At 49.7% G+C, this 27997-nt stretch overlaps 1 protein-coding gene across 4 annotated transcripts; it reads right to left on the bottom strand.

The window, feature by feature from the left end:
• Positions 1–51: 51 nt before the first annotated feature.
• On the bottom strand, positions 52–27644 carry DCTD (dCMP deaminase). Of its 4 annotated transcripts, none has more exons than XM_082680203.1 (6): positions 27564–27644; positions 25494–25608; positions 24774–24909; positions 5255–5371; positions 3593–3689; positions 52–1649 (listed from the first exon to the last, which is right to left on the bottom strand). In XM_082680203.1, the coding sequence occupies exons 2-6, from the start codon at positions 25599–25601 to the stop codon at positions 1571–1573; spliced, it is 537 nt and encodes a 178-aa protein (XP_082536329.1). In that variant the 5' UTR covers positions 25602–25608; positions 27564–27644; the 3' UTR covers positions 52–1570. The 4 variants fall into 4 exon arrangements, with proteins under 4 accessions (XP_082536329.1, XP_082536328.1, XP_082536330.1 ...); XM_082680202.1 differs by lacking the exon at positions 27564–27644 and adding an exon at positions 27118–27179; XM_082680204.1 differs by lacking the exon at positions 27564–27644 and adding an exon at positions 26803–26927.
• Between the last annotated feature and the right edge of the window lie 353 nt (positions 27645–27997).

Here is a 27997-nt window from a genome sequence, read left to right as displayed (position 1 = left end):
TTTTGTTTTTGTTTTATGCATTTTAGAGCAGAGGGCAGGGGGTTTGGAGGAGATAAGAGAGAAAAAATTTGAGGCGAGAAAAGGAGATTTAGAGAAAGAATACGGTAGGAAAGCAGCAGATAAGCCAGCACTGGAGACTGGAGGATTATGGGAGGGAGGAGGCCTGGGACCTACTGGGTGGTGGAGATGACCTGTCAGATCAGATGGCCACACCTGAGACAGGAGCAGGGCACGATGGAGAGAGGGAAGAGAGCCTTCCCGGACATCTCCAATCTGGTCCATAGAGACGCATCGCCCTTCAGCCCTGGGGAAGGCACATGGCATCCGTGCCTCAAACTGTTCTCTGAGCATTAAAACATGTGCAAGTGTGCTTCACAGACAACACAGAAATGACATGCCCCAGAATATGGAATCCAAAACCTCAGAGACAAAATAAAAACTCATAAAGATGTAAGAGCACTTTAAAACGGTCATGATCTTTAGAATAAAGAAACCATTTTCTCAACGAAGGCACTGAGCACATTTAATAAAAATGAAATGAGATTAAAGACAAGGTGCACTGCTACCCATCCCCCAAATCGAAGTGATTAGGAAGGTGAGATGTGTGTCAATGAAGGCAGGGCACCAGGAGCGCAAGTGAGCTCCTGTCACCAAGAGATCTGGACGGAACTGACACCTCCTCACGTTCATTTCACTTACAGGACGGGAGACAGCAGCCCTGGGAATGAACCGCGCTGGCACGTGCAGCAGCGGTGCGGGGCTCCGCCCCCGGGCAGGGTGTGGACCTGGGGGCGACGCAGGGCGACGGGCTGCCTTCCCCGGGCACGACTCATTACTCAAATAAACTAATGTAAGAGCTCTGTGTCACCCACAAAGCCAGAATAAGAAGCACGAACAACAGAAGTCCCCAACATGCAGAGGCACACCGCGGCACCGCCCTGTGGGAGGCAGGACAGCAGAGCGGGGAAAGAACGCCCGCTCACTTGCGCTCATCATCTGCCGGGACGAAGGCGCACCCCGTCCAGGACTTTTGGGCGGGTGGCTGGGCGGCTGGGGGCCCCCTCAACTCTCAAAAGCAAACACTTAAATGCTACTGTCTTGCGGCTCCTTTCCTTCCCCCAAGGGCATTACATGCGCTGCTTCATTCGGGCCCGATGTTCAGATCAGCGTGTCTGCTCATCCCGGCAGGCACACAGCCACAGTTATTTGTCCTCCCAGCACACGTGGCGTTGAAGAGCGGCTGTGAAACGCAGTGGACGACGCACGGCTGACGCCCTTCTGCGCAGCCACCAGCGTCCCAGCGAACCAGGAGACAGGAGGGGAGATGCCCGCTCCAGCCCCGTGCGCACCCACAGCTCCTTTATTTTACACCCTGAATCGACAGTTTCAACACATGCAGATTCCACGTGACAGGAGCGCGACTCAGGAAGATTTGAGCTTTTACATTCTTCACATGTCGACTTTTGCCGTCCCGGCTATTAAAAAGTTATGTGTAACTTTAAGATGAAAGGCATTAGCAGCTTCTCAGAAGAGGATAATCCGATCTTCTGGAGACTTAATGAGATGTAAGTCACTGGAGCTTCTGACTCGGTCTGCTGTTAATTGAATCAAAGTCAATGACAATCTGGCTGCACTTTGGTGTGAATTTCCTAAAGGTAAGAAACAAAACATATAGAGATATTATCTAGTGAGTAGTTAGAGCCATTTGTTTACTTTGGCTTAACCTACATTTTCTGCGGGGAGGAAAAAAAATTCCCGGTATTCGCTTGATATTTTGTCGCTATAGGAGCCAATTACAGTGCACCATACCGAGAGAAGCACGGACCGGAAAAGACTAAGACAAAAAAAGATGCATGGGGCGGCTTGGTTTGTGTGTTCGTCAGCTAGCTGAGTTCATGAATTATCGGGAAGTCAGAGGATTTCTAACAAGTTAGCTGCATGACATGACATCCAATGACTAGTTTCCCCACCAGATTTATCTTATTGTCTAGGAAATGTTTGCAGCCAACTTGGAATTGCTCTAAAGCAAAAAAAAAGAGCAAATTTTCTTTTGCTCTCAATACGAAACAACCAGCTCTAGTGGAGTCATTTTTAAAACCATGTTCTATAAATGCAGAAGTAAAATAAACCCATGATATTTTTTACTCATTAATATACCTTCTCAAGCAGGTGAAAAGAACATACATGGAGACTAAACATATTCCTTAAAAAAAATCAGTATACAGTAAATATCTAATTATTATGTAAATAAATTGTGTCTCAGAAGGCACAATAGTGCAAGAGATTCATTACGTATAACCTATATCCCTAATGAGTAACCCAAAAGGTTAGGTACGTTACCAATTACAAGGACCCCAACTGCTGACACAAAGACTATAAAGGAACTTCTTCAAAAGTTTTCAGTCTAAAAGAAGTTTCTACCAGAAACCAAAGGTGGTTGAACTGACTTGTGAGTAACACATACCTCCCAATCTGCGCCTACCAAAGGTAAAGCATATAAATATCAATGACTTAAAATCTCGGTTTAAACTACGACTGTAAAGAGAATTCCCAGTGTTCCAACCTGGCAGGTTATTTTCACCTTAAATATTTTATGCCAGAGTTGTTACATCTGCAAAAAGATTTAATGTTAATATTATAAAACTTGTGAATTTTAAAATTTCTCACTATCAGAATAATTAGTTCAAGCCCTGGAAATCTACTAACAGTAAAGTGTAGTCATTACAGATCGTCTGCAGTTACTTCTGTCACTGCCCATAAAATCTACCCTTAGAATAATCTGTAGAGCCTTAGCCCATCATATTTAAAAAGATGCTTCCTATATCCAGACAAAGCTCTAATCCAAAAAAGATACCTGCACCCCTATATTCACAGCAGCACTATTCACAATAGCCAAGACATGGAAACAACCTGAACGTCCATCGACAGATGAATGGATAAGAAAGATGTTGTGTGTGTGTGTGTGTGCGTGTGCGTGTGCATGTACACACACACACAATGGAATATTACTCAACCATGAAAAAGAATGAAATAACGCCATTTGCAGCAACATGGATGCAACGAGAGATTATCAAACGAAGTGAAGTAAGTCAGAAAGACAAATACCATATGATATCACTTATACGTGTAACCTAGAATATGATACAAATGAACCTATCTAGGAAACAGAAACAGACTCGTGGACATAGAGAACAGACTTGTGGTTGCCAAGGGGGAGGGGTTGGGGGAGGGACGGAGTGTGAGGTTGGGGTCAGCAGATGTGAGCTTTTATATACAGGATGCATAAACAACAAGGTCCTACTGTAGAGTACAGGCAACTATATTCAGTATCCTGTGATAAACCATAATGGAAAAGAATGTATACATATGTATAACTGAATCACTTTGCCGTACGGCAGAAATTAGCACAACATTGTAAATCAACTATACTTCAATTAAGAAATAAATTTTTAAAATAAATAACATAAATAAAAAGATGCTTCCAAGTGTGGAGGTCAGGCATCCCACATAGAAATTAAACATCAGACAAGGTCAAGTGTGTTTTCTTCATCAGGCCTTCCAGCGCCTTCTCCTCCACACGCCTCCCACTCACCTGAAGGAAACCCCGGCCATTTCCAACATGAGCCTCGCGGCTCTTGTCTCATTGCTGTCGTGGTATTTATCAGACATGAAAATAACTTCTTTTATCCCTTAAAAGGCAACAATGAAAGAAACCTCATTATGTGCACACAGAGATACAACAAGAGGCATGCGGACGGAAGCCCTGGAGGAGTCTGATTAATCAACTTTCCTGAGGGTGCGAACACACAATGTCCAGTGACTGAAATATGTATCTGCTGCTCTCAAATACAGCAGCACATGGATTCTACTTAATCTGCCCTCCAGTCTTTATGGATTTTTTTAAAATAAATGCAAAGTGAAAACATGTCAAATAGTCAAGCCTTGATCCGATTAACAAATTTTCTTTACTGCAGGCAATCAAATATTCTTTATTCGCAAGGCAACGACTCCTAACTCAAGAGGCTAACGGGGGTGGTGGAGAACACGGGCAGAATCAGAGATGAGGACCACCGTGCTGCCAGGAATGGCTCTGCAGACCAGTTCAAGCCAGCTTGACAGAGGGCAGATCTGTTTCCTACCCCTGTCTCACCAGGCAGTTCTAACTTGAGGGCCAAGAATCTGGAGGGCACTTGACAATCACTCGCTCCTCCACAAGCCTCAGAAGGGACCACAGGGGCTTCCCTGGTGGCGCAGTGGTTGAGAGTCCGCCTGCCGATGCAGGGGACACGGGTTCGTGCCCCGGTCTGAGAAGATCCCACATGCCGCGGAGCGGCTGGGTCCGTGAGCCATGGCTGCTGAGCCTGCGTGTCCGGAGCCTGTGCTCTGCAACGGGAGAGGCCACAACAGTGAGAGGCCCGCGTACCGCCAAAAAAAAAAAAAAAAAAAGGGACCACAGGAGGCTGCTCTTCCCATGCACCTGCCGCCGCCGCTGTGCTAAGGATGGCGAGGAAAACTCGCGAAGGGTCGTACACCCCCAGGGAGGGAGACCACGAGACTCCTTAACTGAGATCTTTGATCCTGATTCCACCAGACCGCTTCTGCTCAGAGATCCAGGGCTCGGGATACACAGCCCCGTTAAAGCACACATCTGGCTAACGTGGTAAGTCTTTAAATCTCAAGCTGAGAGCTTTACGGAGATAAAGTGTAGATGGATCTCAGATGCGACAGTTTGAAAAAGGTGAGATATTCCGAACACAATGGTGCAGATTTATGGTAACAGTAATGTAAGAAAAACTTCAAGTTGTACCATTTGAGTCTTATGACATTTATATGCAAAGAGATGTTTAGGTCCTCATATATCTCCCACATATTAGATACAAATTAAAATTTCATTTACAGACTCCCAGCTGACCTTGTTTCTGACAGAAGTTCACTTCTCTCCCTCCCCCCTAATCTATGCACAATATGTCAGAGAACAGTAAATTGACAGTACGTACATGCAATGCTGGTGGTGTTTTTTAGCAGCTTGCAGTTTGGGAAGTTGCAAACTAAATTAAAAACATGCTAAGAATCACAGAGGATGCAATTAGTCTTAGAATACCTGGCACCATTCAAAAACAAAACACAGGAAATATCTTGCAAAGCTGATAGTGCAGTTAATTTAGATCTAAACAATAGCGATTTAAGATCAAACACATCTGCAGTGAGCAGGCAGCAATGCAAATGTGACAAATGGGAACGGCCCGGGTCCTACCTGCCTGGATGATGAGCTTAGCACATTCATTACACGGGAACAAGGCGACATACATGGTACAGCCTTTCACATCTGCTGAGTTTTTGTTCATAATGGCATTCAGCTCGGCGTGGCACACTGTGGGTTTGAAGGAGAAAGAAAGAAAAACTTAGATTGCAAGCTCATCAAGAATTCGCTAAGAGTGTTGAGGCATTCCGTTTGCCCCTATGAAATAACACAGATAACAGGCTCAATTTTTAAAAAACTGATTAGAGACGGGAAGTACTGAGAAATGCAGGCCACGTGGTCTGACAGGTTGGCGATGAGCAGCGTGGACCGCAGCAGCCCTGGGTCTGTTAGCACCTACAGCAGCCAGGAGGGGCCAAGGTCAATTGTCCCCATCCACCCCAAGCAGAGCGATGGCTCACCGCTCCCCAAGACCCACAAGGCGGGGACGGAACCACCAGCATAAAACGGCTCACTTGTGTGCTGGTAACGCACACGCAGGGATGTTCGCCAGGGCCACTAGCGGGCAAAGGGCAACTCTGAGAGCAAGACAATCAGGAAGTGAAGCTGAGCATTTCTGTCCCCAGGGATCTGCTGCACCTCATGGCCCTCAGCCCACACACACCAAAGAAAAATGCCATCGGATAACCAGCGGTTTGTCTTCCCTACGAAAACCATCCATCCACTTAATGGCCGTGCAAAGTCAAGTTCTTGCCAGACTGGTCAGTGATCCCCAAATGGTGATCCAAGGTCATCCCCAGCCTTGCCTGGGTTCAAGGTTGGGGAGGCTCCCTCCTCTCCTGTCCCGCACCTGCTGACGCCCACCCATCTTCCCAGGCTGCCAGGCTAGGTGTTCCCACCACCCAATCCACAGGTGCTCCTTTGAGGGGGCTTGTAGTATTCGCCTCTCGGATCTACTCCAGAACCCCCGACCTGCTTTGTGAGCTGCTGTGTTGACTTCTAATATCATTACTTACTTTTCTGGGTGCGTTCTCTAAAACTGTTCTCCTTGTGGTGGTGATTCGCAGACTTGTCTGCCTGGTGGAACCCCCCAAGGAGGAAACCGCCATGTCTGTGTCCCCCACCTGGAGACCGTGATGGTCTGGGGTGTGGCCTAGGCTTTGGAATTTTTCAGAGATTCTCCCTCATGATTCTAAGCTGCAGACACGTTTAGAAAACACTGCCGTGTAGAACCCTCTCACATCTGCAGGGGCCCTAACACACTCTAGGCACACGAGTGCTAGATAAATGTTTACTGAATGAATTACCATCTGGCCCTGGTCCAAATCATACAAAACTTCTAATTACAAACATGGGGGCCTTCGAAGGTCTCCCCCTCTGTCTCCAACTTATCACCCTCCTACCCTGAGCACCTTCGTCCAGGAGCACTGAGGCTGTAAAGCAAAGACTCTTGCCCACCACCCAGTTCTACAAGACAAGTCATCAGCCACGGCACCGCTGACCTACCGTGCGCCCTGAAAGGAATTCAGGGCAAAGAACGGGAGGACGCACTCTGTGCTTTGGGAAAACAGGCACGACAGGCCCTTAGTTAGATCCACAATTCAGGAAAAATTAGGGATCAATTCCAAGAAAACCTTTTTATGAACCCAGATTCTTGCATCTTCCCATACTTAGGAAAGCACTAAATTCATCAACTGAGATATCTCTTCCTTGTGACTGGTTATGCTGTATGCTGACCGCACAAGCCCCTTAGCCGAGACCGTATATATATGGACCTCCCTCGCTATGTCTTCAGAGCTGTCTCTCAGAGGGTCTCTGAGAGGCTGTCTCCTGGCTCTGGTCCTCAGCAAGACCCTGAATAAAACTCAACTCCCGGCTCTTACATTCTGCGTCTTTCTTTTAGTCGACAAGGCCTTAAAAGAAGAGTGGCCTAAACTCATGGCTCTTGCACACTTTAGCTCGAATGTCCTCGCTCAGTCAATAAACTTTACTGGGGGCCCACTCTGGCTCAGACAGGATACAGACCCCGGTCCACCGTCCTCCCCAGGCCTCCCGTCTTCAGGGGACGTTGCAAGTGTCCCTGTGAGTCCTGCAGCAGCTCTGCAATCCTGCAGGCAGAAAGCCGAGCTGCAGCCTTCTCAGGAGATCCTGGCGAGTGCTCACCTTAGCCTACGAACACCACGATTTAGTTGTGTGTAGAAATGAACAGTCTCTGGCATTGTTAAGAAAATCTAAAGGGAAAAAAACCAGCCGTGCTTAATCACATCACAGCCCATCAGAGAACAATCCTCACTGGCTGCAGACAGACCCGAGCCTGGCTCCTTGAGACCTTGTCCCGTAAACCCCAAGGGGTGGGGGGACCCTCAGGGCTGTCAGGGCACTGGCCTCGGAGGGGCCCCCCGGCCCCATTTCCTTCTCTGGTGACCGAGATGTTCCCAAGCTGGTATCAACACTGCTCAGTGTAAAAACAATTAGAGGAACTTGTTGCTTTTATTTCCCCCTTGAGGTCACAACCCAGGCTTCTAGGTTCTGTGTAGCTCCCTGAGCCTAATGCTATGCCGTGAACATACGCGTGTTAAATATTTACTGAGTGAATAAAGGAGGAAATTCAGATTCCAATTCTTGATGGCAACGTGGGGAAATACAGAAAGTCCTCTTGAATTCAAATATCAAAAATATGCTTTCCCACCTGATAACTATTTTTTGATGGTGCTGGTATTAATATTCAGGACCAGAGTTTCTGAATCCGTTAGGAAACTCTATGACATCGTCCTCTTATGAATCTCTAAAAATTGTCACATTGACTACAAGTGTCTTCCTCTAATTCATCCGAGGCAGCCTGGGGCAAAATATACTATGTCTGGATTCATTAACGAAAACTATCAGATGAAACAGGTTCTCGCGTGCAGCATCCGACGCCCCTGTGTAAAGGGTGGTTTATAGAAATAACACGCTGGACTATAAACAGACTTCCTTTCTCTTAACCACAAGATCACAGGACGGAAAACACAAAGCTTCTTGTTAGAGAAACAAGAGGTCTCCCGGGCATTTAGAGCAGCTGAGCGCCAGGCGCACGTGAGGCTCTGTAAAGGGAACAGGTCACAACCCACAATCCCACACGTTCAAAAGCAGACAATGACAAGAGCGAAACTCAGGCATCCCCTCCACACCTCGCTGCCCTCGTTCACCACCGCACACCCCAAACTCAGACGTGGCGAACACCCCCCCCAGCCACCGGGCACCTGCTTCCCGAGCCTGCACCTGAGGGTCGAGGGGAGGAACCCCTGGCCCGCGAAGCCCCTGACACTGAGCCGGGCCCCTCCCACCTCGTGACCCCCTGCGCTGTGGGTCCAGATCCTCAAGTCTGAAAGGCTGTGCGTTTCTGGCCTGGCTGGCCTCTCGGCACCACGGCCTCCAGTCTCTGCGGCCCTGACCCTCCAAGACCGCCCTGTGTTTCTCTCTGGGGCTGATCCGCCCAGGCGGCACCAGGCAGACAGGCCTCGGGCCCCAGACTGTCCTCTGGGCAGACCAACGTGACTGACGACTGTCCATTCGGCTTGTTTAACGTGGGCCAGTCAGGGCGGAGGCTGGGGATTCATTCACCTGGCCTGGCATCTCCACTGGTCACTTAACAGGTAACCGCCTGGAGGAGGCCGTTCCAGGCCCAAGGAGCACCCAGCAGCAGGGCCTGCCTGCGACGGGCTTGCTCCAGGCCCAAGGAGCGCCCAGCAGCAGGGCCTGCCTGCGACGGGCTTGCTCCAGGCCCAAGGAGCGCCCAGCAGCAGGGCCTGCCTGCGACGGGCTTGCTCCAGGCCCAAGGAGCGCCCAGCAGCAGGGCCTGCCTGCGACGGGCTTGCTCCAGGCCCAAGGAGCGCCCAGCAGCAGGGCCTGCCTGCGACGGGCTTGCTCCAGGCCCAAGGAGCGCCCAGCAGCAGGGCCTGCCTGCGACGGGCTTGCTCCAGGCCCAAGGAGCGCCCAGCAGCAGGGCCTGCCTGCGACGGGCTTGCTCCAGGCCCAAGGAGCGCCCAGCAGCAGGGCCTGCCTGCGACGGGCTTGCTCCAGGCCCAAGGAGCGCCCAGCAGCAGGGCCTGCCTGCGACGGGCTTGCTCCGGGGCCCTGGCTGGCCTGACCGCAAGGCCGAGCGTCCTTCCCTGTATTCGCGTCCTCTCAGGCAAGTCTGGAAAAACAGCTTTGCTACGGGAGTCAGCCCAGGGTTCAAGGCCCAGTCTTGCCACTTAAAGCTGTGCTCTTTGGTTTGCAGGAATAACAGTGGCTCCAACTAACTAAATAAAAGCAGTTTGTACCATCCCAAGGGAATCCGGTTTTTAGCTTTTCCCCATGTGTCCAGTTTCCTTCCCTCAACCTCTAGAACAGCTGACCTTCTCCAAGACAGGCTGTCGCAACAAAACATGAGGCTTCTCTTCTGTTGCCGCCAAGGGCTGGGCCCTGCTCTCGGCAGCCCCTCACCAGGCGTCTCCTGTGGTGCAGGCTCCCGCGGCCCCATTTCTTCTTCTTTATACACATACACTTAGCCCCCATTCTGAAGACGCTGCCTTTTCAGCACTTTGCGTCTCTTTTCTTCTTCCTTTCGAGATGAAACTGTCTTATCTACAACTGCTACTCTATTTTTAAAATAATCACCTCTTGGCGTTATGATGCACATAGAACCTCTAGTTTTCTGTAAAACAAGGCTTTCTCAGCTGTACGTCCTGAAATCAGTTTAGTGAGTTATAAACAGCATTTTTTCCTCCTTTTTAAGGAAACAGGTGGAAAGAGAAGGCGAGAGATCAGAATGCATCCCACGTGGCAAGGTTAAGGAGGTTCCTGAAAACTGTTTCGGGTGTAAACTATGTTTGCTGCGTCGCCGTGTAAAAAGCTTAAGAAATACCAGTCTGTGGAAACCTGTTGGCCTCTGTAACGTGCTACTACACGCATACAACCAACTACTATAAACACACAAACAAAAAACTAAGCCCTAATTTATAGCCTCTGCCGATCTCTGTGGTGGAAATACTCCTGCAGGGCTAATTCCAAGCCCCCAACGTGTGGTGCGTAGCTGGGGAGAGACGTGATGTGTCGGATCTGCTCCGTGAGCCGACAGGAGGCCATCCCCACACCCTGCCGGGCGGCCTCATAGTTACCTAAACGCAGTCCTTTTCCGGCTGCAGTCTCTGGGCTCCCTGCTCTGCTGGCCCTTGACGCATGACCACCCCACACCCCCGCTCTAACCCGCTCAGCATCACCAGACCACCTCTCTGGGGGTCCCTGTGCTGCTCTCACATTTCTGGGCGTTTCCCAAGGCTCAAGCCTGCTCTTTCGTTTTCCTCCCATAGTCCTGGACTTTAAGGATTCATCCATCCGTAGATTCTGAGAGAACAGATCTACTTGTAAAACCCTGAAATCTACATTCCTAACCCCAATTTTTCCCACCTTCTCTGCAGGCCTCTTCTCTGGGTGGGCTGAGTCTTCTCTGTAACTTTTCTCACTATGATAGAAACACTCCGTAGATATCTGATGGCACTAAATTAAAGAATACATTTATCTTTTTTGAGTGCTAGCGTTTTTACGATGTGGCTTCGGAAGAGCTGCAGCAAGAACTACAAATAGGGCTGAGTACAAAAACCAACGAAGGAGGATGGCTCTGCTACTGACCTCGAGATAAGCCTAGTTTCTACATTCAGAGCAGGAATCAGGACCAAGTATTCCAAAGATACAGTGTCTAGAAAGTATTCAAAAGAAGCTGAATTGTTATATACACACAAGAAGGCAAACTTTCCATTTACCTAGAATTACTCATCAGTGGCTGAGCAGTAAGCCAAAGAAATCTCCAAACACTACATTGTATCTGTTAAACACAAAGTGACGCAGGGAGCTTCAACGATTCTCCACTGTTTAAAAGGAAAAGAGTCAAACGCTGAAAATACCAGATTAACGCGTATGAAGTTCTTGATTGATAGAAGGAGAACCTCTGTTTCAGGTAACTATAAGACAATTCACACGCTTTGGTCTTTTTTTTTTCTTTCCTATTACTAACTGTCAGAATTCAGAACTGCATTAACCTTGGCCCGCTGAAAAGAGACTGCATAATTAGAAAACTGTATTTTTCAAATTCCCTCTTACTAGGGCTTGATTAATCCTTACTGTCTCATGTAGGCGTTTCTCTAGAAGTTTGACAAATTAACAGGATATATTCCATCCTTGGTTAGATTTAAGAGATTCAACATTTTATAGATTTAACTTTCATCTCGTTTCATGTAAGACTGATACAACATCTATTTCAGACAGCAGCACTGTTAAGGTTACTTAAATAGGTTTAAAAAAAAAACCCTCAGAATAAGGCTAAACAATTGCTAACTGCTGCACAAATAATTTAATAGCGCGATTTTACCCCAAACCGATCGTCATGTGGCTACCAGGACATGATGGGAGATACTGGGGCCTGATAAAATTTGGGGTCAGGAAAACTATGTTTCTATTCCAGTTAGAGAAAGCCTCCAGGTTGTTTAAAATTCCTCATTTTTAGTAGTGCAGGATTTTTACTTGAAGAAAATGACTTCCTGGGGCCTGAGGGCTATTCCACCAGGGCTGACCTGGAAAGTGGGGCAGCCTGGTGACACAGCTGGGTTAGGAGCAGGAAAGAGGTCCAGACACAGAGCACCTGTGGAACTTAGCCCGACCTGCCCTGCCTTCTGCCAACACGCTCCAGGCCGGTCTGTACAAGCGTGCTCGGCGTCCCTGGGGACTGCCCCCGTGCCCTTGACTGATGGCTGTGACGGTTCTCGGGGCCAGGCGGCCACCAGCGTTCTGAGCACGGACACTTCAGCTTGCTGCCAAGAGGGAGGGCCCGGACTCGAGAGCCAAGAAGGGTGCGCTCAGGGCCGTGAAAAGGTGGGACGCTCCAGCCTGCAATTAATAACTGACACAAAACGGGGTACCCGAGTTCAAGGCTGACCTGTGCATTTAAAAAAATAACGCAACGTTAATTTTTACAAGATACTCCACTTCTGATGACAAAGCTCTTGGTCATTACTTCTTGAAATCAGGGTCCAAGTGTTTTGACTTCCGGCGTCATACAGGGATCAGAGTGGCTGAATCGGACCCGTCTCTCTCAGAGCACGGGTGCCCCCCTGCTCTGGGTGCCCCTCAGGCGCCCGACGGAGGCTTCCGCTGAGGGGTGGGGCGTGCACCCACTCCTCAGATCCATTTAGGGAAGCGCTTCCCTGCTTCAGGAGTTGGGACGGAATTGCAACTACTTATTTCTTAATTATTGAAAGATGTCCTGACGGCCTCATCTAGCACCACCAGCCTGCAAAGGACCCATCCTTCAAGTCAAGAACTAAACAAGAGAGTAGCCTCCAGATTTAACCCTTCCCCAACCTCCCACCCCCAGCACCCCACAAAGGTCGCAAAGTGTTCACTGTCACGGCTACCCCCAATCCAAAGCCAGAATCTGGCCCCAAACAACGTCACCCCTCTGCCTCACCTCCGCTCCATGAAGTTTCCATGTTGGTAAGGCAGTGACTGGACTCGCTATCGAGTCGTCAAAGGGTCTGAGGCTACGGTGGGTAGGGGAGAGGGTGAACCGGCTCAGGAAGGGACAACTACATTACTTCTCCGAGACAAACCCAGCGGCACAGGCCTGGTGGACCCCGCCCGCGCTTCTCAGCCTCTGCCCCAGAGCCCCCGCCACGGTCTTCCTCTCTGACAGCTGCTAATGTTCCAAAGCCCACTTCCCTCCCACGGCTTCTCACACAGAGCTCTGCCCATCCCCGTCCCCCCTTACCCCCGCCGGAGGAGCATCCCTTGGCGCCGGGCTGCAGCAGGGAGGGAAAGTGGTTTCCAACTGTAGACGCCTCCCAGATGCGTGTCGTTCTAAGTCTTGGTTGCCGGCAGAGCGCCTACAGGTCTGGGCGCTGGCACTGCAGGAGCTGGCGGGTCCCCCCTGCAGAGCCCATGCCCCGCCAGGCAGGAGACGCCCAAGCACGGACAAACCAGAGCCAGGGCTGCAGGCACCGCAGAAGAAAGGCCACGGAAGGCGGGAAGTGTGGCAAAAACCCAGGAAACAAGGGCTCAAATGCACCGTTTGTAGACAGAGGGGAGCTGAATCCGCAGGCAATATTGTTCCTGTAGAAAAATGTATCTGGATTACAGATGGCTTTCAGAACCAAGGGGGCTAAAACCTGGCATCTGCCTGCACCGGGGCACCAGGGTTCAAGCCCAGCCTCATCAACGATGAACAGGAACACGAGTACCTTCCCTTCCTAGCTCGCAAGGTTACAATGCCGAGCACGGCAGAAAATCGCTTTGTGAACTAGAGAGAATTCTGCCGGTGAAGCCACTGTTACCAAGTCAGAACTGCACGTGTTTTCTGAGAACAGCGGCGTCCAATCCAGCTGGGTCTTGCTATGATGAAGACCTGTGGGAGCCAGGAGCAGGGCCCTCCTATGCAGAGGCGACAGGTGACAGCACTTGGGCCTCACCTGGCCACACCCCAAACAGTGGGAACCCCTCTGCTAAGAACTGGATACGACTGCCCCGCCAACCCCACCCCCTGCACAGTTAGTGGCTTTTCTGTTGAGAAGATAAAGCAACTGCGCCCTCCTAGCTTCTGGCATTGAGGGGCGCATAGTTCAGTGGAGAGTCGTCCCTTATTACAGTCTAAGGTTGTAAGTGAAAATAAAAACAAGGAGCAGTGATAGTGCAGAGGATCCCAGCCCTGCCCCTGGAAAACTTCTGGAGTCTGTTCTGTTACCACCTGTGCCCAGAGAGGAGGTCTCTGCTGGAAGAAAAGGACAGCACAAGGGAATTCTGGCCAGATCTGGGATCTGAAGAGGATGAGCTCCCTCAAAAGGCAGTCGGCGGGGACACATATACGCTACCAAATGTAAAATAGACAGCTAGTGGGAAGCAGCCGCATAGCACAGGGAGATCAGCTCGGTGCTCTGTGACCACCTAGAGGGGTGGGATAGGGAGGGTGGGAGACGCAAGAGGGAGGGGATATGGGGATATATGTATACGTATAGCTGATTCATTTTGTTATAAAGCAGAAACTAACACACCATTGTAAAGCAATTATACTCTAATAAGGATGTTAAAAAAATAAAATAAAAATAATGTAAAAAAAATTCAAAAAGGCAGTTAAATCCTCCAGGCTCTGCATGAAGCCTCAGGCTCAGCTGCCTGTGGCCCAGGCCACTCCTGGAACAAGGCTTTGGGCTGGTCCAGAGACGCCCCAGAGCCCCGCTTCCTCCTGCATGTACCCCAGCCGTCTCCTCAGACTCTGCCCCTGCCCCCAGCTGCTAGTGTGAATGACCCTTTGCATCCGGTGAAGCCTCAGCCTCCTGGCCTATGAACCTGAAAGAAAAAGACCTACTTCACTCTGTATGACAGACTCTAGGTCCATCCACCTCACTACAAATAACTCAATTTCGTTTCTTCTTATGGCTGAGTAATATTCCATTGTGTATATGTGCCACATCTTCTTTATCCATCCATCTGTCTATGGACACTTAGGTTGCTTCCATGTCCTGGCTACTGTAAATAGAGCTGCAATGAACACTGTGGTACATGACTCTTTTTGAATGATGGTTTTCTCAGGGTATATGCCCAGTAGTGGGATTGCTGGGTCGTATGGTAGTTCCATACTCCAATAAAGATGTTAAAAAATTAAATTAAATTAAAGTTTAAAAAAAATAAAAATTGTGATCTTTGTACACACACAAAGACCTGCCTCTGAGACCCGCCACCAGGACTAAAATCTGTGATGAGCACAGCACCGAAGATGGACTTGGTAAATGTCGGTGCCGCCTGACCTCTCCTCCCGGGCTGCTCGGCTGGGCAGACAGGAGGACAGGCGTTTTTCCTCCCTCCCTCCCCTGCCCCCTTCTCCTCACTGCCTCTTGCTAAGGCTGCTGGCAGCAACTCAGGGCACCCAGGGGATCCACTTAGCCCCAGTGGTAGTGCTTAGGGCTAAAGAGACTCCTGGCTGCGGTGTTTCCATTATTGACGATAAAGCCCCCAGAACTCTAATTACTTTGCTTCCCTGTGTGCTAAGGACACACAACCAGGTCAGAAGGAGGAGGGAGTGGAGACAGTGTGAGCTGAGCCCACCTCCCTTTCCACTGTCCACGCGCGATACATACATTGCTTGACGTCTAATACGTCCTGAGGAAGCACAGATAGCAGCAGAACACTCACCACTGCTGGACAGCGTTGTGACGGAAAGACCCACTGTCAAGCTTCAAAGCTTCCCTCTCGCGTTAACTGCTTTTAAAGGTGAACCGGGACTGACCGAAGGGCACTGGAACAGCAGTCAGGACCTGTGTTCTAATCGATCCCAGCTCTGCAAGGCACACCTCGGGTGACGCGCGGATCCCGGTCTGGGGTGGAGAAGACGGGGCTTACCGGATCTAACTCAGGACTCCCAGGAGAGACTACACTTGCGACCCTGCCCTACGTTTCCAGGGCGGCCCGGCTCCCTGCCCCACACAGCCACCTCTCGTCTGCCTCCGTCCCCTTTCAGCTCGTGACCGCCCTCATCCTCCACTGGAATGCTGCAGTGGATCATGTCTCCACCTGTGACGCCATGACCCGAAGGTGGCAGGTTGGCTGTCACCGCCCCTCTGCCCTCGCCTGGCGTCCTCCCCTCACTGCTGATCCATGAGCTTGGGGGCCACCCCCCTCACATCCTCAGCCATCTCCCCCTCCTGGACCATCCTCAGCTGCAGGCAAACGCGTGCTGTAACGACAGACAAACACACCCGGACCCTCCCCTCGGACAGACGGCGCGCACCTCTGCCTTGGCCCCTCCCTGCTGGCTGCCTCTGCCGTTCTGCTCTCTTCCCAGACATCTCAAAACCGGATCTGCATCCGCCCTGCCCATTTCCTCGCCTTCCGCTCTTCCTTCAGCTGCTCCAGTTTGCCTTCCAGCGGGCCCGCCCCACGGAGCTGCCCTCTGCGCTGCCAGCACGACTTGCGCGGTGCTAAACCCCACAGGCATATTCCCACCTTCCCGGACCTCTCGGCAGCCTCTGGCGTGGCCTCCCGCCTTCTGGAAGCGCTGCCCTGTGTGCTTCCTGATACCACAGCCCTTCTCTGCGGGCCCTTCCACTCCCCCAGCCGCCGCTCAGGGATCTGGCCAGGGCCCGGCCTCTGCACCCTCTCCCTGCATCACCTCGCCTACACCCGTGATGCCACCCAGTGCTGGCACGCCATGCTGACTCGGCTGTCCGCTCGCACACCCAACCTGCCGACCTCACACCCTCCCTGGGAGCTCTTACACACACCTTCAACCCCAGAGGCCCAGATCTCCCCCCCTCCCCTCCCCCAAACCTAGGCGCTCAACCAGAACCTTTGCAAGGAGCGGCTCTCCCTCCCCAACCCCGCACCACCAGCCCTCATGATGCTGCCTCCCAAGTGCCCCTCTCCCCACCTCCTCCCCACTGCCCTCTCGCCCGGCCTCCTGCAGCTGCCCCCGGCTGTGTCCCTGTTTCCACCTGCCCCAAAACAACCCACTTCCCACACCCCCCAAACTCCTGACCCTGCGGGCCCCCAGCCTTGCCGTGTTACTCCGGCCTTCACCCGCCAGGCTTGGGCCAGACGCTCTCCTTGCTGCACAGTGATCTAGAGCCTTCCTCCTCCAGGGCCTTCACCCAAGCATCTCTCTCTGTGGAACGCGGTTCCCATCCCCAAACACCCATTACGCCATCTTTACCTGACGGGGGCCCATCAAATCCTTCAGATCTCTGTGTAACAGTCACTTCCTCAGAAAGAAACATTCAATACCATCTGTTTATCCCATTCATGTCTACCTGCTCCACCATCAGTCTGCAAGCTCCCTGAACAGAGAACATGTACATTATTTACTGCTGGAGAGCGCCTGGCACAGAATACATAAAATAGATGCCCTGTAAGTATCTGCTGAGTAAATGAACAACTACAGGTGAACATGCTCGGAAAAATGTCATGTATTATAAAATATAGTTACAATTTTTAAAAAGCAAGACGCCTTAAGAACTCACCAACAGACAACTCAACCTGATATGAGTAGATGACTCATTTGTATTTATTTCAATTTCTAACTCAAGTTAGAAGTTATAACTCACTCGCAGAAGGAAAAAGGACATGAGGAATTCTGCTTCCCTTTTCCACCTAAACTCAAAATTAATGGCATTTTGAACAAAGTCTTTTAATTGTAGAATTTAAAAATTCATGCTCACTTATCATATTCAATATTTTTTTAAATTTACTATGGCATCTATCACTTGAAAGCACACAGATGAAATTTACACCTCCATGCACTGGCTAGGACCTGCGCGTCAGACGGCATGAGCAGAGAGAAGACGGGCACATTCCCACCACCTTGCTTTCACCAATATTCTCCATTTATCAAGGGATTTCCTGAAGCCAGGCCAGTATCCATGTTTCAATAAACATCACCACACGGACTGATTCACAAAAGGATTTCTCAAGTCCTTTCTTTCTATTTGGTCTTAGAATAACCTCCTGTCTCCAAAGAGTTCTAGGTGTCTCTCCTCTCTTCATACATATTTTCTTGTATTTACGCACGGGTTCTTTTTCTTCATTGCTGTCCTCCAACCTTTTTTCATCCATGTTTGTGGGGTAACCTACACTCTGTGTACCATCTCCATCGGTTTATATTCATCTCAGAACTGGAGCAGATCTGAATCACTAGAAGGAGTTGCGGGGGAACGAAGCCCATTTCTCTCTATTAATTTGTCCACACGCACAGATGCACGGTCCCTCTGTGTCGCTGCCATCAACAGCTGTTTACTGCAGCTTTCACCCCAGGATGCTTCCCGAACACCCTTAAAACCCCTTAAGCAGAGAAACAGCACCCTAATCAAATAAAATCAAAGCTATATTGTTTAATTTTTCCCGAAAACTCTAGAACTGGAGGAGTCCTCAGTGATCATTTATTTCAAAAAGATACTGAGAAGTGAATGTCAAGTCGTGTATCTGACAACCCCACAATCCCTGGGTTTATGTACATACGCCACCCCTGGAGCCCCGGCTCTGGACAGTCAGTCTAGGATTCTCTCACTTGAACCTGATAATTGTCATTTTAAGCACTGTGGAGCTTTTCTTAGCCAACATGCATATTAAAGGTTTGTATGGTACCACGCAAATATAAAACAAAAGTCCTAAGAAGTAAAAGTAATAAACACTATAAATAGTTGCAAAAATCTCTGGGAACCAGATTTTATTGCCTATTTCTGGGAGCAAACTATATACATATATATATATTCTACTTTAATACCAGTATTAACAAAGCTTATGAAAGATAGAGTCTTGATGGAAAAAACTCAAAACAAAACCTTAATAATTCAGGCCAATTTCAGAATAGATCAATCAAAACCCACATAACTGACAGAATAGACCAACAGAATAAAGACTCCAAGGTTCAAGGAGTGTCAGGTGCTCCCTGGAACCACGATGATGGCAACCCTGAGTTTCTAAGCAAAGGCTTATCAACATAGAGAATTAAAGAAGTTATATTTATCATTCAGGTAATTAATGAGCTCACATACTTAATACAACCTAAAATAGGTTGAGTGTGGCCCTGAAATTCTGTTGACGCTATTAATCTCTCAACAAGCCTTTTATTTAGAGAGACTGTACAAAGACAAACTTCAGCCCCCTTCCTGGGCATCAATTCGGAAATCACTAACCTTGAATGATTTTTAAGTTTTATTATAAACGTCCATGAAGTAAACTGACTTTTTACAGACAAAGACCGATATGTGTATTTTCAGGGGAGGTTTGATCCTATAGATAAGCATTTGAGCTTTTCCTACATCTGCTCTTCAGGACAGGTAGTTACAATACATTGTTACTACACATCCCTTGTAGACATTCATGGTGAAACAGTAATCTCTAGCTCTTAGAAAATAACTAGCCCTGAATTTATAGATTAAAATGTATAGATAAAAATCAAATAAATGAACAAAATCATGATTTATTCTTTTCTGAAGGCTGTTTATAAACACTTATACCTGAATGTGAAATACACTTATGTTAAGCTGGGGGGAGCCTCATTCATAAGCCATTGTGTTTCCCTGTTTGTCTAAAACACCGCACGGTGAAACCCGAGTTTGCCCCTCTTTTCCTAAAAACAATATACTTTATTTTTTTACTGTAAACTTGCTCCAAGGTTTTCCATTGATTACACTAGTTATTTTGTACAAAAGTCCCTAATTAGGCCCACTGTCAGGCCACAAGTACTGGATGGCTAGGCAGGGGAGGGATGTTGGGTCGCCACCAGTGAAATTAGAATTCTGCAGGAAAAGAAAAAGCAAGTCATCAAATCCATGAATCTGCCTAACAAAACCAGAGGGCATTCAATTTCAACCGGCTGAGGGAATAAATTTGGTCTTAATTACTAAGAAGCTCTTACGTTGTGAGTAAGTTGCAGCTTAAGAAGGATCAGCCTCCTAACTTCCTGATAAATTAGTTTCTCAAGACTAACCTTTTGGATGCCAAAGAAATACATCACATGCATGGCAGTCGGGAAAATGTCAGTGTTCGAAGGGGTAAAAGGTAAATGGCTAAGTAATCACTAAAACGACATCTACGCATGCTTAACAACATGCTAAATCTGAAAAATAAAGACTACATTTAAATAGAAAATTTAAAGAAGCACTGCCACACGCTGGCAAAACTGTTTCAAGCTGCCACGCTGAACTCTTGCCTTAATTCATTTCCAGCATTATACTTTTTTTTTTTTTTTTTTTGACCACGCTGCACGGCATGTGGGATTTCTTAGTCCCCCGACCAGGGATCGAACCCGCGGCCCCTGCAGTGGAAGCGCAGATTCTTAACCAGTGAGAGTTTTCCTGCATAAAGATGAACTGACTCTGGAAAAAGTCTCATGCCTCTATGTCTGCCTGATGTATCAGAGTGTGGGGCTACCCCCATCTTGGGACATCAAGACTATGGTCCCCTCCACGAGTGCGATGCAACAGCCAAAGCAATCCTGGCTTCTTGATTGACTGGGATGGAAGAGGAGGCCAAGCAAAGAGGCCTGCTTCCCCGCAAATCCCTTCCTCAATGGGAACCAGCATGGCAGGAAAATGCATTCAAGTTTGATGGGCGTGGGAGCTCTGTTAAAAACGTGAAGTTTAACAATGGCTCCCAAGGAAGAAAGAAGTTGATTCTGTGCCAGCACTCTGGTCTGTAAACCATGTCATCAAAATTGGTTATGAAGACCTGAGGAAAGAGTGATCTCTGAATTACCACAAGTGTTTCGCCTCCATTTTATAAAATCGGTATTTTGATTAAAGGTGCTTCACTGATGAATCGCACGAAGAGAAAGGAACTCAAAGTGTCAGCTGAGCGCTTCGCTCTGGGGTTAGCAACCACCCCTCATAAAAATTAAAGTCTTCCAAAGTTTTTTACAAGGTAAATTAGATATATCTGCTCCTTTCCAGTTTTTTTTTCATTGTCATTCATGTGAAAAGGTGTCACTATAATAATGCTGGCTTCTTCCTGCCACTTACTGTTACTGACATCATACTATCTTTTGGATTTCTCAGGAAAAAGATGAGATAAAAGGCAGTTTCCTTGGCAGGGGGAATTTTCATTTTCCATATTAATACCACATTATAATCAAATCGTTTCAATGAAGTTTTGATCCTAAGCCTGGAAGAACAAAAACACCCTTTAAAAATGCCTCTCTAGAGACACAGCCCAGAAAAAACACCATCTCCCTACTCTGTTACACGTATTCTGTGTTTACCTCCCCTTCCACAGAGTGTCAGTCAAGACTAATGACTTCCAAGCTTACAGAATTAATAAGGAGAATTAAGCTATATATGTTAAGCAGTAAACTTAAACTTACACAGCTCCCAAGCTCCCCTTGGGAGAGATGTGAAGGGAAGCCGGGGCAAAGGGCCTCCTGCGTCATCCTAGGCGCAGGGCGCCACCACCTGAGCTCTCGACCTCTGGGGGGTCACTTCATCAAAACCTCTGTTTGTTCAAGTGCATGGCGAGAAGAAAATGGGTGGCCCACTGTGCTGCCATGTACCCGCTTCAGAAAAGCCGAATTCCTGTGCCCCACCGCCCCCGCAAGGAAGCACAGAGCGCTGGCCTCGGCATTAGAAGATGTCACCCTGCCTGTGTGGCACTGTATTAGTTACTTAACGTTTCTGGGCCTTCAGGTTCCCATCCATGAATGAAGTGGGTAGCTTAGACCCCGTGGGCACAAACCCCAAGGTACCACCGAGGTTCTGCCAGGGCTACAGGGACGGTCCACAGACTGGCACACATATGTCTAGCACTTACATACACTTTTTTCCAAACATCAGGAAAGTTCAGATTAATGCAAAGTGTTACTGATATCAAATAGCTTTTTGTCATCATGGATCTTCTTACTCAAAAGATACTAATAAAAGGTATGATCTCACTTTTGTGTGGAATCTAAAAAACAAAAACAAGCTCACAGATACACAGACCAGATGGGTGGTTGCCAGAGGGGGTAGGTGGGTGGGAGGTACAAGCTTCCAGTTATAAAATGAAGTCCTGTGATGTTCAGCATGGTGACTGTAGTTAATAATAATACAGTACTGCACACTTGAAGGTTGCTAAGAGAGTAGGTCTTGCAAATCTTCATGGTAGGAAAAAAAGCTTTGTAAACATATCAAATGCTGATACATACGAACCATCATGTCCTATACCTGTGACTAATGTAACTTTCTATGTCAATTACACCACAGTTGTTTAAAAAAGATACTACTAGTTTAACTAGCATTATATAGGGGTCTTGGAAGGTTTTTTTGACATTTAAAAGAGGGTCCCCATATACTCAGAAGAATTAGGAAGCCAGTGGTCTGGAATCTAGATAACGTCTAAAGCTCCTCTACAGGGATGGACACAGAGTCATCCCTGAGACAGCAGCCCAGCCGCCGTTAACGCTCACCCAAGTCCACACATTATCACTTATTTTTTTTGACTTCTTTTTTTTTTTTTTTTTGCGGTATGCGGGCCTCTCACTGCTGTGGCCTCTCCCGTTGCGGAGCACAGGCTCCGGACGCGCAGGCTCAGCGGCCATGGCTCACGGGCCCAGCCGCTCCGCGGCATGTGGAATCTTCCCGGACCGGGGTATGAACCCGTGTCCCCTGCATCGGCAGGCGGACTCTCAACCAGTGCGCCACCAGGGAAGCCCCATCACTTATTTTTTTTAATTAATTTTCTTTAAGTCTTAAAACAGAAAAAAAGAATTTGCATTTAGTCAATTAGCAGCGAACATTTCTATTACATCCAAGGCTACCTAAACATTTACTTCTCTGTGACCCAAAATCCCTTCAAAAGACCAGACCGAGTGGATACTTTACAGCCAGTCATAGTTATTCAGACTTAAAGCCCATCTTTACATGTATTATGATGGTAGTGATACTAAATGCCTTTTAAAAACCACTCAATACGTTCTCCGACTTTTACGGCACATCAAATTATAGGCTTACTCTCGTGAAAGAAAACTGTCTACATTCTAACACGGCTACATGTAAAATGAATAATTGATAAGTAAGGGGCAAAGAGCTTTGAAAACCTAGAGGTATCACATGGTTAGTAAAAAATAATGCACACAGACAACCAGTGCCCTGAAACGCAGCAACCATTCAATAGAAAACAACCAGTGGAGCTGGACAAATGCCGGTGTGGGTTTTTTTTTTTTTAATTCCTTCTGGAAAGGAGCTCTGAAAGGTACTCTCCAACTTGGACAAAAGGCAAGTGTTTCAGAACCAACACAATTAGCTACTGGAGACGTTCTGGAAGTGGGAAGTCGGGGGATGGTAAATATGCTGCAAAGCCTTGGGCTTCTAGGTCACTGCCAGAAATGTGCCTGGGGCTCATGGTGATTGAAGGAGGCACAGGTCCTACGGGAGAGCCGCCCTGTAACCAGTGAGGACCCCTCTACGCCGTGCAGACCACTGGCATCGTTTTGTCACCAGCCTCAGCGTCACAGACTGACACCTCCCAGGAACTCCTCTACAGGGAAGCTCAGCGCCGGGACCCACAGCCCACTGTCCTGACTCAGTGAATACGGGCTGCGGTCCTTACACACATCACTGTGGACCTTGAATTCATCAACCCTTTCATCTTTATATGGGACCTTGAACTGTCCTGTGAAAAAGCACCTTTGCGTGTGCCTACAATGAACGAATCATTTCCCTTCTTTCTCGTCATTGAAAGCACACAGAACCAACAGCAGGGTGACCACGAGTTTCTCAGATACACTGGCGCATCTTTCCCGCGCTCCACTCGGCTATAAAGCTGAGGCTGAGAGGGCAGTTCTACCCTCTTTTCCCCGGGATCCGACTCTTCCTTCTCTGCCAAGGGGGCGAGTTAAATGGACTAACCCGACAATGAAATCCCCTTAATCACGGAACTGTTCTAGTCCCTGAGAACCCTGAGTGCTTTGTAGCTCTCCCCAGTCTCATTCTTCAATTCCTTCTCCACCTCCAGGCACTTTTTTTTCTTTTTCTTTCAAAAACGAAGCAGTTGCCCTGAAGCAGCTTAGAAAGAAATTTATGGGGCTTATTTAACATGATTAAGGCCCAGGAACATTAGTAAAAATATATAACTTAGGCTACATGTAGACTTGGAGCTCTTCGTGAGAAAAACTCCAGAGGAAAACCTAGCAGGGAAGAGCCAATGAAACAGAAAGGGCTCACACGACACCGGACCCTTATTTCCTGAGGGCACAGCTTTCCCATTCGGATGGCCTGCATCCACGGCACTTCCAGCAGAGGCAGTCTGTTCATTTCCAGACATAAATTCAGGTCCAAACGTTAAGAAAATTCAGCAACCAGCATATGCAGCCCAATGCGCCTCTTTACAGCATTAGTTGCATATTCTCCAGGGAGTTAAAGGAAAAGGGAGGCTTGGCTGGTCACTCCCAGATAATCTCTGAAGCGAGTCCCCCTGGGGCTCAGATAGCCAACAGATTATAACAAGCATCCTCTCCTAATTTAAAGATGAAAACCAGAGTTGGCCAGGTCAAAGGTCTCGCGTGCGCATCTGGCTCGCGGTCTGGCCAGCGGCCACTCTGGGAATGCGGCGCCCGGGGAAACAGGAGCAAGCGACTGCATCATCCCTCTCCGGGTGTCCAGCTCACAGCTTGTGTCCTGCTTCCCAGAGACGAGCTTGAGCCAGATTTCCTCAGTAGATGGAAATGCACGCTGCTTCTCATCAGAGCAAAGCCCTGGCCAGTACTTGGTTAGCTGGCCCCGCTCCCAAGTAGCCAAGAAACAAATGGCAGGGCCACCTCCCCCGGGGGCTGTGGCACTCTGCAGGGAAGCCCACCGCCAGTGAAACACGCGAGGCCCATGAGGGAGCCCTGGCCCCAGGGCCAGGCTGTGTGACCACTACCACGCCTCCACTTCTTGGCTCCCTTTGGCACTTAGGGGAAATTGGGGTACTTCAATAGGAATTTTTTTCTTTCCAGCTGTCGGTAACAACTGAAAAGGAAGATGAGGCTTTCTGACCATCTACCGTATTTAAGCACTCACCGAGGCTATGACACAAGCAGAATGGAACACACAACATGCCCTACCGTAAGGGTATTTGGTATCCAGTATACTCTCCGCTGTCCTCCTCCAAGGCAAGAGGTCATCGCTGCATCCATTTGGCATTCCATTGTACCCAATGCCCACAATCTTGTTTTCTGCATTCACGATGCAGGCTCCGACCTACAGGAAGACATGCCCAAAGGCTTGGTGACTTCGGGTGGCTGGTCTGCCAGTGGAGAGGCAGTAAGGGAGACCAGAGGCCTGCAGAGCTCCAAGATGGGCACGCTACTTCTGGAGGGGCTAAGAGCTCTGTCTCCTTGGGGTACGAGAGGCAGTGAACGATGGCATGTGACAATTTACTCTCTCACAGGAAGAGGTAAGCAGGCAGGAATGCAGCACAAAAGACAGCAGATTTCCTCTGCTTTTTGTAAGTTGGCAGGTGTCCACTGAGCCTCTTCCTCTTGTAATTTGCTCACTTGTAGGTACCTCCGTGTCTGTGAGTGTCCAAACATTCTCCTGTAAAACTCACTTACCGGGCCTCCCTGGTGGCGCAGTGGTTGAGAGTCCGCCTGCCGATGCAGGGGACACGGGTTTGTGCCCCGGTCCGGGAAGATCCCACGTGCCGCGGAGCGGCTGGGCCCGTGAGCCATGGCCGCTGAGCCTGCACGTCCGGAGCCTGTGCTCCGCAACGGGAGAGGCCACAACAGTGAGAGGCCCGCGTACCGCCAAAAAACAAAACAAAACAAAAAAAACAACTCACTTACCTGGGAGTTTGGATCTTTGCTCCTCTGTGCCGATAAGAAGGCCACTGCCATGAAATACTCAGGCCATTCCAAATAGTCATCACGTTTTTTACAGGGAAATTCACTCATGCTGGGTCTAGAAGAAAAACACGACAAAATAGCAGTGGGCAAACACATTTTGGTCAATCTGCTTTCCAGTTCAACCCAAAGCACATTTCAACTTTGGATCTCCAAACTCAGACAATTTCAATTTACATTTATCAATCAGAAATCACAGCACATGAACCCCAGACGGTCTCTGGTCTTCAGAAAAAAAAAAAAAATAAGAAATGAAGTTACTATTTCGGAAGTTTGGATTCGGCTTGTATGGCTGGGCATCCCCAGATATTACACCTATTTACTGCTTTCTCATAGGATTTTTTTGCCGGTTACTACACATGCCTGCCCTACATATCACTGGCATCCTTTACCTCTCTCCCTTATCACATGGAGCCAGCAAAAGAGGGCAAGGGAGAGGAGAACAACTATTGATCATCTAATATAGTTCAGACACCGAAGGTTATACACATTATCTCACTGAAGCCTCGTTCTGAGCTAAAGGTAACTAACATCCCTCTTAGAGACAGGCTCAGAGAATATAAGCAACTCTCCCTAAACCACACCGGATTATTCTCCATGCCAGTTGGATTCCATTTGGAGCTGTCCCAACTGTGATAGTCATGTGTGCCTTCCCTTTCGCTTAGTTTCCCCAGGTGGGACAGACGTTATCCAGTGTGAGTACTGAACCAAAAGAGGAGAAACGATGAAGACTGCCAAGTGTCGTGAGTAAGGCAAGATTTCGGTAACACTGCGCTCTACTCCCGGGCAGGCACAAGCGGTCTCTCCAACAGGAAGAGAGCCCTGAAGGGACCTAAAGCTTCCAGTAAGCGGGTGGGGGGATCCTTTCAAGGGAGAGGAACCAAGGGCAAGGAAGGAGGGCAACGCAGAAACCCGGTGGCTCTCAGGGAAAAGTCTGATTTTTAATGTCAAGGGCTGAGGATGGGGAGGCTTTCCCAACAGCTGGGCTTCGGGACCTCGCTGTGAAGCTGACGCGACCGTGCAGCACGTCGGTGCCTGCTGGGAACCTGGTTACCCACTAGGTACGCTTCCCCGATCCTAAGGGTCCTGTAAACCCTCTTAACGCGAAGCGACGCTGGACGGAACTGGTTTACCACGCGGTTTAAGGGGCAGCATCCAAAACCGCTGCTGGGGGCCCGGAGGGGTGCTGGCTAGGCAGGAGGCCAGGCGAGGAAGGAGAGCGAGGAAGGAGAGTGGAGGGAAGGGAACTTACTACCGGCTTAGGATTAGCGCTCGCTGGTGCCCTGCAGCCCCGCTGCAGAACGGACCCAGGGAGACACGGCTGGTCACCGGCCCGGCCGCAAGCCACGCTCCTCCCGCCCCTCGAGGCCAACCCCGGGACGCAGCCACCGGCCCCGCCGCCCACGTGGCAGCTCCTCTCGGAAGCCCCGGAGGCCGCCGCGCGCCCCGCCAGGTTGACCAAGCGCCGCCGGCCCCGCGCCGCTTCCCCGGCAGCACGTTGGACAGGGAGGGGGCGTCCCCGCGGCCGCCCGCTGCCCCGGCCGCCCCTCCGCTCCCCGCCCGCGACCTGCAGGCCGGCGCCCGTCCCCGCCGCCGCCGCCGCCGCCACTGTCCCGCCGTCCCGCCCGGGAAGGAAGTCGGCAGAGGAGGCGGGGCCGCCGCGTGGCCGGAAGGTGGCGGGTCTCCACGCCCAGGTCGCCAGCGCTTCCTCGTCCCGGCCGGCCGGCGACCTTCCGGGCTGGCGCCCGGGCGGCCGCGCCCGGGCCGCCCGCCCCCTGTGCCGTAGCGGCGCTTGGGTTTCGCCCTTGGCTTCCATCTGGCGCCCGCGAACGAGCGCCGAGGCCGCTGGGCCGGCACCTGCACGGTCGCCCCGCCGCCCCGGGTCCTCGGACGGCACGGCTGGTGGCCGCGCCCAGGCCTCCGACTTCTTCGAAACCGCTGCAGTTTCAGATCTCGGGATCTGAGGGTCGTTTCAGCGGTTGCTGGCGAGGGTTTGGGGTTTTTCCTCCTCACTTTTTTCGGGGCAGGACTGAGGGGAAGCGGTTTGGGCCCCTGGAGCGGGCCTGCGACGTCGCCGGAGCAGCTTCACCGTTCCTCGCGGGAGGGGTTTGTTGGCAGGCAGCGAACCGGGTCGGGCGGGGAGGCGCTGCCCTCAAGGCACAAATGCCTCGAAGCTGCATTTGCATAAGCGCTGGGCTTGGCCGGCTTCGTTTCCTACGCCAGGCGTGGGGAAGAGCCTGAGACGCGTGCTGAACGGAAGCCTGCTCCCCCTTCCCAGCCCCACCACTGTGCACACGCCTTCCTGGTGCTCCCCGTAACGCTTGCCGGCTATACAATTGTGCATATTTTGTTAACGATTGTTAGAAAGATCCGAGAAACTGGGTGCAGGTCAATAGGGAAGACCTGGGATGACATTTCTGAAGGCAGCTGCTCCAAGGAACGAAATC

This window comes from Grampus griseus, assembly GCF_964374135.1.
Source record: "Grampus griseus genome assembly, chromosome: 21".
Lineage (NCBI taxonomy): Eukaryota > Metazoa > Chordata > Mammalia > Artiodactyla > Delphinidae > Grampus > Grampus griseus.
The sequence above is the reverse complement of the archived record's forward strand: the minus strand, read 5'-3'. Positions and strand labels throughout refer to the sequence as shown.